This window comes from Lissotriton vulgaris, chromosome 1_1 (assembly GCF_964263255.1).
Source record: "Lissotriton vulgaris chromosome 1_1, aLisVul1.2, whole genome shotgun sequence".
Taxonomy (NCBI): Eukaryota; Metazoa; Chordata; class Amphibia; order Caudata; family Salamandridae; genus Lissotriton; species Lissotriton vulgaris.
Window position 1 is genome coordinate 1,563,010,585 of NC_141685.1, and position 15,925 is coordinate 1,563,026,509.

The following is a 15,925-nucleotide window of genomic DNA, read 5'->3' on the forward strand; positions in this document are numbered from 1 at the left end:
TTGGAAGGGAGCAATCCTGACTGTTGCACCATGCAGGGAGTTGGCTGGGGCCCTGGTTCTCCCCACATGATCCCCAACTTTCTGCTTGGTTGGTTTCCCAGGTAGGCACCAGGGTTCCCACCTAGAATTGATTAGGGCCCAAGAAAGATGAGGTCTCAGAGAGGAAGCCTCCCTTCCCTTTTTTATATTTTGGCCCTGGGTGGGGTCGCAAGAGGCTAATTAGGGGCAAGATTTGGGGTACTCTGCTTAGGGGGATGCGGTCTCTGGAGTTAATAAGGCTCGGGGAGAGAGGCCACATGGCCCGCTCCCATTTTCATTTAGAGTAGTGGGAGAAGTTGTTTCTTGCACCTGAATGAACTGTGGCTGCCTTCCACAAAGCGGTCTCCATCTCCTGTGGTGAATCTGGACTGAGCCAGGTTGAACTGGTTTATGTGTGCCAAAGGAACTTTGTACCAACTTCAAAGGAAACTGTGGTATAAATATAGGGACCCTGACCCCAGAACTTTGGATTACTGCTGGATTAAGGAATCCTCCAGGAAGAAGAGTTGGAAGAGCTGCCAGGAGTAGTACTGCCACTTTACTGTTGTTGCGTTGTTGGGTTGGCCTGCAGGCATTCTAAGCATCTCCAAGGGCTTGATGTAGAGGTTTACCCCTATTCAAGAAGTCTCAGGAACAACAAGGACTTCAACATCTTCTGGGTACCAGCTTCTGGAACTAAAGGTTTCAGCTGCCACAGAGGAGAAAGGTAACCAGATGCAGACAACGACGCCGCTGCTGGTTCCATGACCTGAAGGCACCACAGAGGGTACCGCAACCCAACCCTGGTCTCACTGTCAATGGCGCCTGGTGCCACCACTGAACTACTGCGTGCACCGTGACATGTAGGCACCTCACTCTGCACTGCCTTGCTTCACACCAACTCCTTGGTATCCCCGACGATGCAGTCACAGATGCCACTGCCTGCACCTTGATCTGTGGACATTGCTTGTGGAGAACACGGAGCACCGTTCCGCTTTGCACCGCAGCACTGGTCTCACTAACGACGACCCCCCAGGCCTACATAGACGCCACTGCTTGCACCGTGGTTTGGGGGCACCGCTCGCAAGCTACACAATGCACCGCCCCATCCTACACTACAGACTTGGCCCACCGATGCCAGTGTCATCGACTCCAGTTTGTCAACCAACGCTGCTGTCTGCACCGTGACCAGTGGGCCTCACACACTGCATCGCCAAATCTTGCACCACAGCCTCAGGTCTACCGACGACAGTGCTTCAGCAATGCCACCACTGCTGCCTGCACTATGACCGGTCAGCACCACATTAAGCACTGCCCCACTTCGCACCTCAGCCCTGGTCTCTCAAAGCCGCTAGATGATCCTCACCAAACCGCTCCCTGCACCGCGACCTGAGGGAACTGCACGTCGCACTGCTTCGCTATACACCACAGCTCCGACGCCTGCAGATGCTGGCGCTGCCGATATGCAACGCCTATGAGTTCAAGGGACCGAAGACTCCTGCACCGACTCATGCCAACACCACTCCTCTGGAGATCACCGCAAGGTCTGATGCCCTGTATAACCAAAGGTACTGTTTTACATGTCTCCCCAACACCGTAGCTGGCCCGCGATGCAGGGGTTGTCCAGAACTTTTAGATTTGTTGTTCATGACGACGCGATAGCCCTGGACAGAGCTATCGACTTTAACGAACTGTTTTTAAAGTCTATTTTTGCTTTTTTGGTATGATGGATTATTGTACTTTGGATTTTTATTAGTTTAGTCTTGTTTCTCACAGATAAATATTGGATATGTTTCTAAAACTGGTGTGGTGCCCTTTTGTAGTGTTTTCACTGTATTACTGCTGGTTATGTGCAACTGCTTTACACACTGCCTCTGGGATAAGCCTGACTGCTTGTGCCAAGCTACCAAGGGGATGAGCAGGGGTTATTTTAGACGTGTAATCCCCTTATCCTGACAAGAGTAGTGGATTCTGCCTGGCTTAGGTGCATACCAGAGCCTACCAGAAAACCCATTTCTAACACAAGGGCATTTATAAGCAAAGTGCCGGAGATCGGCATAGTCTTTTTTTCCGGCAGTAGTCAAGGATCCTGCGCGACTCCAGCTGAAAATTAATAATAAAATGTGTTTGTTGGACTCCGGTTCAAGCCGAGTCCCAAGATGGCTGCCAACACCTCCTGAGTGAAGGGTTTGCAGCCAATCACATTTCACCACAGGGACTGTTGAATCCTTGGATGATCCGCGTCCAAACATATCTATATTTGGATTTTTTATTATATGTGTGACCTGTGATCCGCTGCCGCCCGCCTGCATCGCCTCTGAGGTCTGCTCTGCTGCTGTTTGGTTCCTTCCTTGCTTTGTGCTCACTGTCCATCTTTTTCTTCTGTACCCCTGTGCCTGTTTTGCCCCGTGCTCTGCTGCGGTTTGGTTCCTTCCTTGTTTTGTGCTCACTGTCCATATTTTTCTTCTGTACCCCCGTGCCTGTTTTGCCCCATGCCCCCTCTCCTTTTCCCCTGCCTTCCTTGTCCTCGTTGTTTATTCCCACCACTGAGTGCCTGCGGCCCCGCCCCCTGTCCCCCATTGGCTGCCCCACTCCCACCTCCCAGCTGCTCCTCCCTCCCTTTGACCCTCATATGGAGGCCGCGCAGCCAAAGACAAGCCTGTCTGCGCCCGTCCGTGCCTGGACCGCGCCCAGCGCCAGAACCCCTGGACCCCGCGTCCCCGCAATGCCAGACTGCACTTCGACTCCAACACCCTCCACGCACTCAACACCGGACGAGACCACCCCTTCTACCGGCCCACCCCGAAACGCACCCAAGGGCCCTTCCCCTGCCGGAACTGCAGATTCACCAGCATCCAGCCCACCAGACCACCAACCAGAGAACCCAACCACCTCCGCTGCATCCTCCTCAACACCTGCTCCGCTCGCAAGCACGCCATCGAACTCTGGGACCTCCTAGACTACCGCCCCGACGTGGCATTCCTGACGGAGACCTGGCTGAACGCCACCTCTGCTCCAGACATCGCCATAGCCATCCCACAGGGGTACAAGATATCCCACAGGGCTACAAGATCACCCGCAGAGACCGCACCAACGGAGTTGGAGGGGGAATCGCCATCATCCACAAGGACACCCTCAGAGTGTCGACAAACACCAACGACACCCTCACCACTGCTGAGCACATGCACTTCCAGATCCACACCGACCCCAACACGACCCTCCGAGGAACACTCGTCTACAGACCACCTGGACCAAGACCACAGTTCAGCGACGCCATCGCCGACCTCGTCAGCAACCACGCCCTCGCCTCCACGGACTACATCCTCCTCGGGGACCTGAACTTCCACCACGAGAACAACAACGATGCCAACTCCACCGCCCAGATCGACAACCTCGGTCTCAAACAGCTAGTGACGACACCCACCCACGCCGCTGGACACACGCTGGACCCCATCTTCTCCACAAGCCCCCATGTCTCCTTCAACCACACCACCGAACCCCACTGGACCAACCACAGATGCGTCCAATTCACCTTCAGGAAACCCACCACACACCACCGCACCCACCAGCTGCCACGCCGCTGCTGGGGCAAGGTCACCAAGGACCAACTGACTACCACCCTCGCCCTGAGACCACCCGCCGTCCCCACCGACCCGACACCGCCGCAATCAACCTCAAACAGTGGATCAACAACTGGGCCAACACCCTCACCCCTCTCAAGACCTCCACAACCAAGCACACCAACAAGAAAGCCGCCTGGTTCACCCAAGACCTCCGGATCTCCAAGCGCACCTGTCGGAAGCTGGAGAAGGAATGGCTCCACGACCGAACACCAGACAGCCACACAGCCCACAAGAGCGCCACCCGTAGACTCCACAACTCATCAGGACCACCAAGAGGACCGCCTTCAAGGACCGCCTAGACAACAACCCACACAACACCAAAGAGCTCTTCAGCATCATGAAAGAACTCTCCAACCCCAGCTCCAACACCAATGACATCCCAACATCACAAGACCTGTGCTACTCCCTGGCCTCCTTCTTTCACTGCAAGATCACCGACATCCACAACAGCTTCATCTCCGAGCCCCCCGCACCCACTACTGAGTCCACCACCCCCGCGATCACTACCTGCACCAGCCACCTGACCGCCTGGTCCAACGTCAGTGACAAAGACACCATCAAAACCATGAACTCCATCCACTCCGGATCCCCATCCGACCGCTGCCCTCACCACGTCTTCAACAAAGCCAGCACAACCATCGCGCCCCACCTCCGGGAAACAATCAACAGTTCCTTCGAGACAGCAACCTTCCTGGAAAGCTGGAAGCACGCCGAGATCAACGCCCTTCTGCTGAAGTCCAAGGCTGACCCCAAGGACGTCAAGAACTTCCGGCCCATCTCCCTGCTCCCTTCCTGGCAAAAGTGACAGAGAAGATAGTCAACAAACAGCTAACCCGCTACCTTGAAGACAACAACATCCTGGACCCTTCCCAATCCGGTTTCTGCAGCAACCACAGCACCCAGACCACCCTCATCGCCTCCACTGACGACATCAGGATCCTGATGGACAAAGGAGAAACAGCCGCCCTCATCCTCCTGGACCAAATCAGCTGCCTTTGACACAGTCTGCCACCGCACCTTATCAGCACGCCTCCATGACGCCGGAATCTAAGAGAAGGCCCTAGCCTGAACCACTTCCTTCCTTTCAGGCAGAACCCAGAGCATCCGCCTACCACCCTTCCGCTTAAAAACCACTGAGATCATCTGCGGCGTCCCACAGGGATCCTCCCTCAGCCCGAAGCTGTTCAATATCTACATGGCACTGCTCGCCCACGGCGCACGACAACATAACCTCAACATCATCTCCTACGCCGACGACACCAGCTGATCATATCCCTCACCAAGGACCCCCACACCGCCAAAGCCAACCTCCACAGAGGAATGAAGGCCGTAGCTGACTGAATTCAGCTTCAGTCTGCTGTCCATCATCCAGACAAGACGGAGGTCCTCATTCTCGGACCCACCCAATCAGCCTGGGACGACTCTTGGTGGCCCACATCGCTAGGCACAACCCCGGAACCCACAGACCACACACGCAACCTGGGGATCATCCTCGACTCCACACTCTCCATGACCAGGCAAGTCAACGCCGTCTCTGCGTCCTGCTTCAACACCCTCCGAATGCTCCACAGGATCTTCAAGTGGATCCCTCCCGGCACGAGAAAAACCGTCACCCAGGCCCTCAGCACCAGCAGACTAGACTACGGGAACGCCCTCTACTCAGGAACAACAACCAAGCTCCTGAGACGACTACAACGAATCCAGAACACCTCGGCACGTCTGATCCTCGACGTCCCCCGATGCAGCCACATCACACACCACCTGAGAGGCCGGCACTGGATCCCCGTCAACAAGAGGGTCACCTTCAAACTCCTCATCCACGCACACAAAGCACTACACAACACTGGACCTACATACCTCAACAACCGACTCAGCTTCCACATCCCGACCCGAAGCCTTCGCTCAGTCAACCTCGCCCTTGCCACAGTCCCTCGTATCCGAAAAGCCCGTGGCACATCCTTCTCCTACCTCACCGCCAAGACATGGAACTCTCTTTCTACCAGCCTATGACAGACTCAGGACCTGCTGGCCTTCAGAAGACTTCTCAAGATCTGGCTCTTCGATCAGTAGCGGCCCCCTCCCCCCAGCGCCTTGAGACCCTCACGGGTATGTAGCGTGCTTTAGAAATGCAGTGATTGATTGATTGCTTGAATATTTCAGAAACTACTGAACGGATTTACACCACATCACAAAAAGGCACTTCCTGACAAATTTGGTTTGACTCCGTTCAGCAGTTCGGGCTGTAGCCGCGTCAAAGTCCTATCGGAATTGTTCTCGGCCCTCGCTTGACAGATTATTCGGAAACTTTCAGGACAGCAGCTGAAGTGAGGTGCAAATTATTTTGGAAAATTTTGTGAAGATTCACCTATTGGCGCTAAAGTTATTGACAAAACAAAAAATGCATTTCCTATGGAAACTAGGACCCAACTATAACTACCTATTACCGACCACCAGGAGGTGATATATTCACACAAATAGATATATCTCTTGCGTGGCACAGTTGAAAGGCATGCTCTCTGTTTCTACAGGTGTCTGTAAGGTTTGAGGTAACTTTGTGGTTTGTCTTGATCTTTTGGACAGCACAGGAGGAGGTTAAATGTGAACGCAGCCTTGTAAATGTGAACCTGTATATATAGGCGCAGATTTGCAGTGCTGCGTTTGTATAACGGTATCTAAGGCAGGATCTCAGGACCTCCATTTTGAACACCTTTGCCCTCCTTCCGACTCTGTCTCCTTTCTGCTGGGACATGCAGCTGACCTCCTCCTCTGCTGCATGAGGCACAAGATGGATTACATGGGTTGTATCAGAGTTTGGAGGCGCCGGGCAGGATTTTCAATACTCTTTTGAAGGGATGAGTTGACATTTGTCCCAAAAACCAGGACATGTATACAAAATTAGGAAAGGCATCAGTCCTCTGAAATCGGGACTGTCCGGGGAAGTCTGAGACGTTTGGTCGCCCTATCCTCATCTTCCACCAGTACCTAGTGAACACCAGCTTTGGAAACCTTATTGAATTAAGAAACAAAGGAAAAGGAAGAAAATTGGTGGCTGTGCCACTGCCAAGTGATAGTTTAGCACATATACATTACAAGTGCCACAATTATATCCCTCAACCCATAAGGAGTTGTCATGTTTTAGGGTTTGACAAGAGAAATAACCTATTTGACTTGCGTTTATCTTAACATTCATCCATAAATTACAACAAGTTGAATATTCTAATGATCACTGTCTGCTCCGGGTCTTTTTGTCTGGAATTGTTAGGTAGCACAGTATTAATAATTAAAAAATGTACAGTTGCCTTGAGTCACACCAGACACTTTGCTAGGAGCAAGTTATAGGTTGTATACTTGGTACAGTGTGATTTTTCTTTTTTAGCAAAACTATTCAGTTGTTTAACATTATTTTTATTCTTTTTACAATCTGTTTAGTGAACAATCAAGAATGCATACAGGAACCTGTTATACACTTTCCATCCATAGGTATAACCCCAGAAGTGGTTACTGAGTTTAGATTGAGAAAAAAGTTCAAATTCAATTATTTCACCATTTTTTTTTAAATTGGTATCCACTAACCGTTTCTACAAGAAGGAGCATCGGGAGGGGGAATGCTGAGTGACAAAAGACAGAGAAATATGCCATTACGTTACTCAGTCTGCTCCCTCTTCCCTCCCTCCCCTGCAGACCTAGCAAGTGCTATGGAAGATATTCACCACAGTGCAGAATACAAGTCTCAAAAGATGCTTTTGCAGAGTCCATCTTGGAGAAGAAGAATTCCTAGCCCAGATGCTCTCCTTTCAGTTTTACTGGGTATTCCACTGAGGGTATAAGTTCTCTATTCCTTAATTCCTGACAGACAGCAATCAGTGCTATCTTATTTGCCAATGTTTGGTTTCCCAGGCATTGGAAAAGCAGCAGTCTCTATTCTTCCCACTTTACCACTTTTGCCATACTTAAGATCTGATCTCGCAAGTCCTCTTACTTGACCGTCACCATCACAGCAGCCCCTGTGCTCCCGTTGGACCAACTCAAACTTCGTGAGAGCCAAAATACTTTCAACGCTAAATTACAATGCTTGTTCATTTCAACTGCCTATGCTCCTTACAAATTGGGATCATTAATTCATTGCCTTCCATTGACCATTCAACTGTTAGAACACTGCCAGACAGTCCTCCCAGCTTTCATTACAAACTTAAGTCAGTATCTTCTTCCAAGTCTAGATGTGGAACTCGTAAGGGCCTTGTCACTTTGTGCTAAGGCCGCTTCTTTCTATGGTTAGGAGGGCACGTTTTCGCTGTTGACTTTGATGATTTCCCTCATGGAATAACAAATCATCTCTAGCCCTCCTCCTACCTGAAAATTAAGCTATACATCAAGAGATGCAGGATACAGGCCGGGGCGCAGCAGTGCCGCAAGCCCACCACCAGGGTAGGTCCTCCAGGTTAAACTGTGCTGCTTGTTCCTCAGTGTTGGATCACAGAAGGCATGGTGCCATGGGGCTGCTAATGAGGGGGTCTCCAGTCATCTAAGATGCATGGCATTACTCCACTGGCTCGCCACAAGCCCACCAGGCACATCCTCAGAGCTGATATACACTGCAGGGGCTCCAGTTAAGCCTCCTTTCCTCATATAATGCTTTGTTGCCTGTCTCACCCAGTCTAGTGTCTCCAATGCCTTGTTCCCTGCCTCTAACTCTGGCAGCTGATGCTTGCGGGAACACCTCCATCATCACTTTTAGCTGAACGAACAACTACCACCTCCAAAATCCACTGTCACACTCCGGCGGACCCCAAAGATATTATTCAGCCTACCACTGGTCATAGAGAGATCCAAAGGCCCAGGTTCATTGAACACACCCAAAGAAAGGTTCCTGACCTGGATACCACAATGACGTGGCCATATTGCTGCCCAGATCTCTTTAGGTCTGGCTTAACAGCACAACTGTACTTAGATCTTATGTGATCAACAGAAAATGCACTTTCAGAAGTAATACCGAAATAGGAGCGGAAGCTGTACCCACATGTTTGTTGCCTGGAGTACAATATTTGATTTGGCAGAAGTTGGGTGCTTCCACTGAAAAAGAGTTCTTATATTGTACATGTTGCCTTGTGAAAAATCTTATGCGCAAGACAACATAAGTGAGTTGGTTATGGGGGCAAGACAATTATCAAGGCTATAGGGCTGATTGCTTTATTGTGAAAAGTTACGATAAAGACGCAAGGCATATTTAAAAGGAAATGTTAAAGTCAATCTGCATATAAGAAATAAGATACAGTCTTCATCCTTATGAATTCATATATATTTAACTTTATGCATTACTTCCAATGTAATTTATGTTATCATATTGCACATTTCTGTATTTTATTGCTTTTATTGTCTTATAATTAATAAATGCTAATAAACAATTTCAACACAAAAAAATAAAAAGAATGAATTGTTCAGAATTGTTCAGCCGAGAGGTACATTGTTAGATGTTCTCTTAAAGACAGCCCTTGTCTGATTACCTGTTCACATTGTCCTGAAAATGCTTGTATTGCGGTGCCAGGATTGATGGACCAGTTCTTTAGTTTTATATTTTCTCTTAATATAGCTCCCCTTTCATTTATTTTCTTCGCCTCTCCCTATTTTAATTTTTCATGGCATACAATAGGTTCGCAGACAGATCTAACGGGCCACCTTCTGGTTCCTTCCACCTGCTGTTTGCCGCATCCCATGTGAGACCATTAGGGAATGCCGCTGTCCATAGTGTATCATTCTTAGTTGGCCAAGAGACTGGTTCTAAATAATGGCGCCATGCTGGAATTTAAAAACGATAATAGACTATAGTATGTACAATACCTCTCTCTAAGGAAGAGGCCTGCTACTATGTGTAGTTTGTTTAGCATTTTTATTTATAGGCCAGACCTGTTGGGATTGCCAAGCTTGTTAAATCACCGTTCGTTCTTCTGCCACAAATTCCTTCAATTTGGCCCATCTTTGCCAAATAAATTAAATGTTACAGAAAACATAATATGAGACATCACAAGAAATACATTGTCTAACTCTACAACCAATTCACTGGGGCAGACACTAAACGTAACGAAAAAAGATTTGCACATTACCTGTTGAAACAGCCACACAGGTTTGACTCTTGGTGTCCTGAGTGGATAAGCATATCCTGTACTCTGTGCAAGGAATTAGCGCTGAAAATGTGTAGCTTGTTCCAGACGACGAAACTGTTTCCAAGAGGCCGCCCCTCACCTCGTACAGGACAAGCGTGACGAAGGATTCGTCTCCCACGAGGAAATCCGGGTTCCACAAAACTTCTAACTGAGTAGCAAAATTGCTATTTACGGTCACTGGAAACAAGTCGCTGGCAACTAAAATAAACAACAAATAGAAGACATGTTTTCAACCATCTCCAATTACCCATTGTGACATGCAAAAGTATACTTAATGGGCACTGCTATTTCATTCTGTGTTTACAAATGATAACAGTGCTCTAATTTCAAGTTCAGTAGTCTATAAATCAGGGCTACAGGAATTATGCGGTAGCTGAAGACAAAATTATGTGGCAGGGTTGACTACATTTTGTGGCAAGAAAAGGTCAATTTTGCACAGAAGGGCAGCACAATTGTGATAGTATTACTGAATAATTGTGTCATTTTTGCATCCGCGCTAAACTTCTTCTTCTGTTAAATACTGCAGGTTATGCAGCAGATGATATTGATTATGTGCAGAATTCGGTAAATGGATAATTGTGCGGAAAATGCTGTGGCCACAGAATTGCATAATTCCAATGGATCTGCCTACAGTTAGGGCTCCCAGTTTCATGATATTTCCTTTTGTGGACATTTCAGTCTTTATTTATTCATAATTGTATTTTGTTAACTTTTTCTGTATTTATCCATATTTATTTTAGGTTGTGTGAAAACATGAAGCTGAAACGTATTTCCAGAGTTAACTGATACATGTACACTCTTTCTTGAATTACCTGATATGAAAACCCACAGATAACACATCAATACACTTATATGAAAACATGAACAGGTTTGCATTAACCTTGTACATATCTACTGCTGTTGAAACCGTATTACTAAAATGAATTGTTTTTTAAGCCCATTACCTGTCAATCTGTACCACTATGGTGCATATAATGCAGCATACCACTTTTTCAAAGGCACTAGCATAGTTGGTAAGTTTTCAGATTGTTATGTGTTAAATTTTTATGGCAACAGTCTACCTCTGTAAAGTAAAGGGTAAGAACAGCTAGTTTGCTAGACCCAGTAAGCACTGCTTTTAGGAATATATCACAATTACAGACAAGCTCATTTATAGTTCCGAAGTCATATTTCTTTTATTTGTATTTAAATTCTTCAAAAAATCTTGACTAAAACAGAGACCACTCCTGAATTTCCCAAAAAATGATATTTTCATTCACAAACATAACATTTGTTGACGACACATTATTCAACTTAGGTTATGCTCTTAACTGAGAGCGTACTGCCCAATGGATTTTGGGATGAATTTCCTTCCTCAGGGGCTGTGTAGCATAACTGTAAAAACAAACAAATGCAACAAGTTGGACTTGAACCCAGCAGTAACAATTGAAACGCTGTAATAACATGAAATTTCAAGTTATGTACTCAATTGCAAAATTTGTTGCAATGTTGAACCCAAAACCATGCGATGTCCCAAAAATATACTAGAGCTGAAGAGTAGATAGACCCAAACCACCTGTTGCTCCGACCGGATCAGTGACCGTGTTGATAATGGAATCTTAATCAGTGCCAATCCAGTTGTGCAATCCAAAGTAAAACCCTTTCAAGTGTAAAACCAATGTACCTGAAAAACCAAATGATTTCAACAGTTTACGTATTTAGCTGAAAAGAAACTGTAATACAGCTGGCTGAATCATCCTTATGAAAACAGCTGTTCAACAAGAAGCAAATTTTGTTATCAGCTCGAAACGAGGAACCTCCCAACGAGAACTCCCGAAATGTATTCAATCTTCTCGAACTGGTAAGTAACCGCAACAGAAAGTATCTGTCCGATCACATAAATGGCAGTCTTGGCCTCAAAAAACTAACCGGGTGCCCAACAATAGCTCACCTCTTAATTGTATGTGCCAAGGACTCTAGTCTTGTCTGGAATGTAGAAAGTTAGAGACAATCACACTTGTGAACTATATCAGGTACAAACAGCGCTCATAGTTCCTAGACATCAAAATAGGACTGTTACTCTGCCATGTGCATCAGAAGTATGGCCGCCATGTTACTATGTCTCCAGCTGGATATACCTATACCAGGTGTCAAAAACTGAATCAGAAAAAGGCAGTTATCACCCTTTGAGTGCGTCGGATGGCTGCCGGCATGTCCGATGTCACGGTGGGCGTGTGCGGAGGATGGCCGGGGGCCGTCCGAACCACGCCCATTCATAAATCACCCGCACCGCAGTGGAATTTGCGCCGCAGCGAACGGGTTAACAAAAACATTTCAAAAGGTATTCTCGTCTCAGACATGCAAAAGGGAAAAAAATTCCACGATCGTAAAGTATATCCTGTGCAGGCAGCATTTTAAAGTTCCTGAGAGACTAAATAGGCTCATACCTCTGCTCTGTGTCTCAAAATCGCGGTCACTATGTTACTCATTTCACGGATCGCATACAAATATGGAAATTTCAATGAGAAGTATATGGAACACTGATTGTTTAAACAATAAAGTGTGGTAGTAGATGACCGAATCAATGAGAATTTGCGCGGGTGTGACAACATACTTATTTACGAAAGAAATGTGTATTAAAAAAGTAATCCGCTGCTCTTGGTGTTTCATTCGTAGTTACTACAATGAACACTAAGAAACAAACCACCAGATATTCAGTCCCAGAGACCAAAACCTTCAAACGTTAAAGTCAAAGGTTAATATTTATGTTAAATAGCTGGGGTACTCCTAACATGTAGTACTACCAGTCATACTGTACCGAAAAGTTATTAAAAAACTAACCTAGATGACCCAATTTCAAACCCTGTGAGGTGATGAAAACACCTGAATTAGACAAAGTGAATATCCAGATAAAGAAAACAACAGAGTAGAAGCCAACAGTATACAAAGGTAAATGAGCTCATTAAAGATGTTAATCGCCTGTCAATACCTAAATATTCAGAACATGGTGAGCGGAATTATTGCGGTCGCTCATAAGAAGCAACTCATGTCGTTTTTTCTCATTTAAGCATTTTGGGACGAACGTATGAAAACGTCTAATCCAATATGTCTCTCTTTGCAACAAAAAATTAGCATTGTTGCGTTCTGCTTATGTGTACATACTGCTTCAATTATTTGGAATCGTAGCTGTGGAATGGTGTGCCTGTGTTCTAACCAATGAAGGACTAGATTTGAATTGCTGTTTTCATTCCGAATCATACTCTTATGTTCGGTTATTTGGGTTTTAATTTTCCTCTCAGTTTTTACAATGTAAAGCATGCTGCATGGCCATTTGATGCTGTAAACCACATTCTGTGAATTACAATCCGTAGAGTGTAGAAGTCTGATGATTTCTCCTGATCTTGGGTCTGAAATAGTATTTCTCACTATAACATTGTTGCAATTAATGCAATTCCGATTTTTTTTGTTCCTGTATGGTTGAGAGTGCTAGTTGTGTTACATGTCATTAAGGATTCTTTGAGATTTTATTGTTCTGGTGTAGGCAAATAGATGTTTGGTGTCAAAAAGTCCCCTGAATTCTGGTTCATTCTGTAATATTTCCCATCTATGATTGATGATTTTTTGTAATGGACTTTGTGGAAAATTTAGAAACAAACACAACTCTATCTTTAGTTTGTTTTTTCAATAATTGTTAATGGTCCAGTTTTAGGACTGTCTTCAGAAACATCAGTACTTCAGTAAGATAGCATGTGTCAAGGTATCTGGCTTTACTTTCTTTAATCGTGCTCCAGCAACATCGGAGGTGGTTCTATGAATTCTATGAAATTGAGAAAATTATAAGTTTTTTAGTTAAATCCGGGGGATGGAAACTGTGGTGAAACAATGAGTTGTTTCCGTCTGTGGGTTTCTTGTAAGCAGTGGTACTTAAACCGTCTCACTTTTTTGGATCCACACATCAAAGAAGGAATTTCAGTGTGATTGTCTATCTACTCTTCAGCTCCAGTATGTTTCTGGGACATGTTGGCATGGTTTGTGTTCCACGTTGCCTACAAATTTCGCAATTGGAGTATATTTTTGAAATTTCATGTTATTACAGCTTTTCAATTGTTACTGTTGAGTTCAAGTCCAACTTGTAGCATTTTTGTTTGTTTTTACAGATATGCTAGACAGCGTCTGAGGAAGGGAGTACATCCAGACATGCATTTGGTGGAATGCTCTCAGTAAGAGCATAACATAAATTAAATAATGTGTTATCAACAAATTTTATATTTGTGAATGAAAAGATAGTTTTTTGGCAATTCAGGAGTGGTCTCTGTATTAGCAACGATTATTTGAAGAATTTAAATACAAGTAAATGAAATGTGACTTTGGGACTATAAATAAGCTTGTCTGTAATTGTAATATATTCCTAAAAGCAGTGCTTACTGGGTCTAGGAAACGAGCTGTTCTTAGCCTTTACTTTACAGCATGTTTTATGTACGATAGACACATAGATAACAGTTTAGCACACACATAGCGTATAAGTTTTTGTATTTTCACTAATCTTTTCGAATGCACGATAAAACTTCTTTTTTTTTTTCATCAGTCTGCCTTTGAAATTCTACTGTCAATTGTGTGATACTGCGAGTAACACGGTCTTGTGAGTAAATCAAAGCAAGGACCAGTATTTGAGTGTCTCTCAGTGAGTTTTTAGTCAGAAGCAAGAACCATACGCCTAAAACAAGACAGGACTATTGCAAATGCTTAGAAGCAGAATCAGATCAATGAGAAATAATGATTACGATAAAGGCACTAGGCATATTTATTGTGAAAAGCATATGTTAAAGTCAATAGGTATATAAGAATGAATTGTTCAGGCATACAAGAATGAATTGTTCATGCACAAGTGGCAGAATGGCTAGTCCAGTCCGGACTGTGTATTTTAGAAAAACTTAATATGAACAATACTCAATGAGAAACAAGCATTGGAAATAGCCAATGGTCTGGCATTGGCTGACTTTGTCAACACTTGTTTTGTCATATATTCAATGCTTGCTTTGTCATGGTTTTTATATAATTTGTAAATATTTGTTTGGCCTCATAAAGCACATTTTGCCATAGCAGTACTTAAGTGAACTGCTGTATATGCAGATAAGGTCCTTGCAAAGAATAATAAACTGTTGCTGACAGTGAAGTTAGTCAGTGGCTGAAAAGGGCTGAGCCTTTGCCCACGTTTAAGGCTGTAATGGACGGAGAACAAATATGAATGGCACAACAACAGACTAATTGGGTGGCTGGCTCAAATGCCCTAGAAGTATTGTTTGGAAAAAGGAGATAAATAGAACGACTTTGGAAACAATCCAAAAATAGGAATGGGGGAGGAAAGAAGAGTTAGCAAGCTTCAGTACAGTGCAAAAAGCGAAACGAAAGACCAAAAACAGAACTCTGGTTTAACACCGAACTGTTGCAGGACAAACCCAGGCTAAATTCACCAGTAAATGCATATGAGTATAATGTTTCTTTGACTGCTGGTTGGAGTACTATTTAGGACACTGAAAATCCACTTTGCCTTGTTGCTGGCTTGTCATCATTGGTGTTAATAGTGGGAGAAAGCACGGTTGATCATAGTTGAGGGCTGAAAGAGTAGACTTGCCATAGGATTGCTGTTATCCTGATGAGCTGCTGCTTACAGAGTGGGAGAAGCTCATGTAGGCGTACAGTGGGAAGATTTTCCAGTGTTCCACTGTATATCTTTCAATGTCACTAGTGCCACAAACAGCAATGCAGCCTACTCACTGGTGCGAATAGACGCGGTTGATGGCTGCAATCAACCTTTACACCTCCTGGCTTCAATTCTCAAGGATAGAGGACAGAGGTGAAAGTCTGTGGCTCTGGATTTATTTTGGTGGGGTTGGGGTGGGAGAAGAGGCTTACATTCACCACAGTTTGGTTCTAACAGCAGATAGACTTGCAGAGCACTCACTGCAGTTTGTGACTGCTGGCACACAGACCTGTCAATTTCCTGCGGGTGCTCTCACTGGTAGCATTGTTCAAATGCTGTTTAGCCTATTCCAGGCATGCTCCTCCCTTGTAGCACAAAAAACATGAGTGAATAAACACTGTTCTGCAAACCACTCAAGAATGCAGATGGTGACATAAGAAGTATAG

The 15,925-nt window shown here is 45.3% G+C and overlaps 1 protein-coding gene across 3 annotated transcripts in view; it reads right to left on the reverse strand.

Annotated features, from left to right (window-relative positions):
• Window positions 1–15,925, reverse strand: part of LOC147750815 (uncharacterized) — a 702,597-nt gene that overhangs the window by 559,014 nt on the left and 127,658 nt on the right. For all 3 annotated transcript variants that reach the window (XM_086937011.1, XM_086937002.1, XM_086937022.1), the window contains exon 6: window positions 9,740–9,997. In XM_086937011.1, the coding sequence (XP_086793137.1) occupies window positions 9,740–9,997 (258 nt within the window). The remainder of the gene's footprint in view (window positions 1–9,739; window positions 9,998–15,925) is intronic.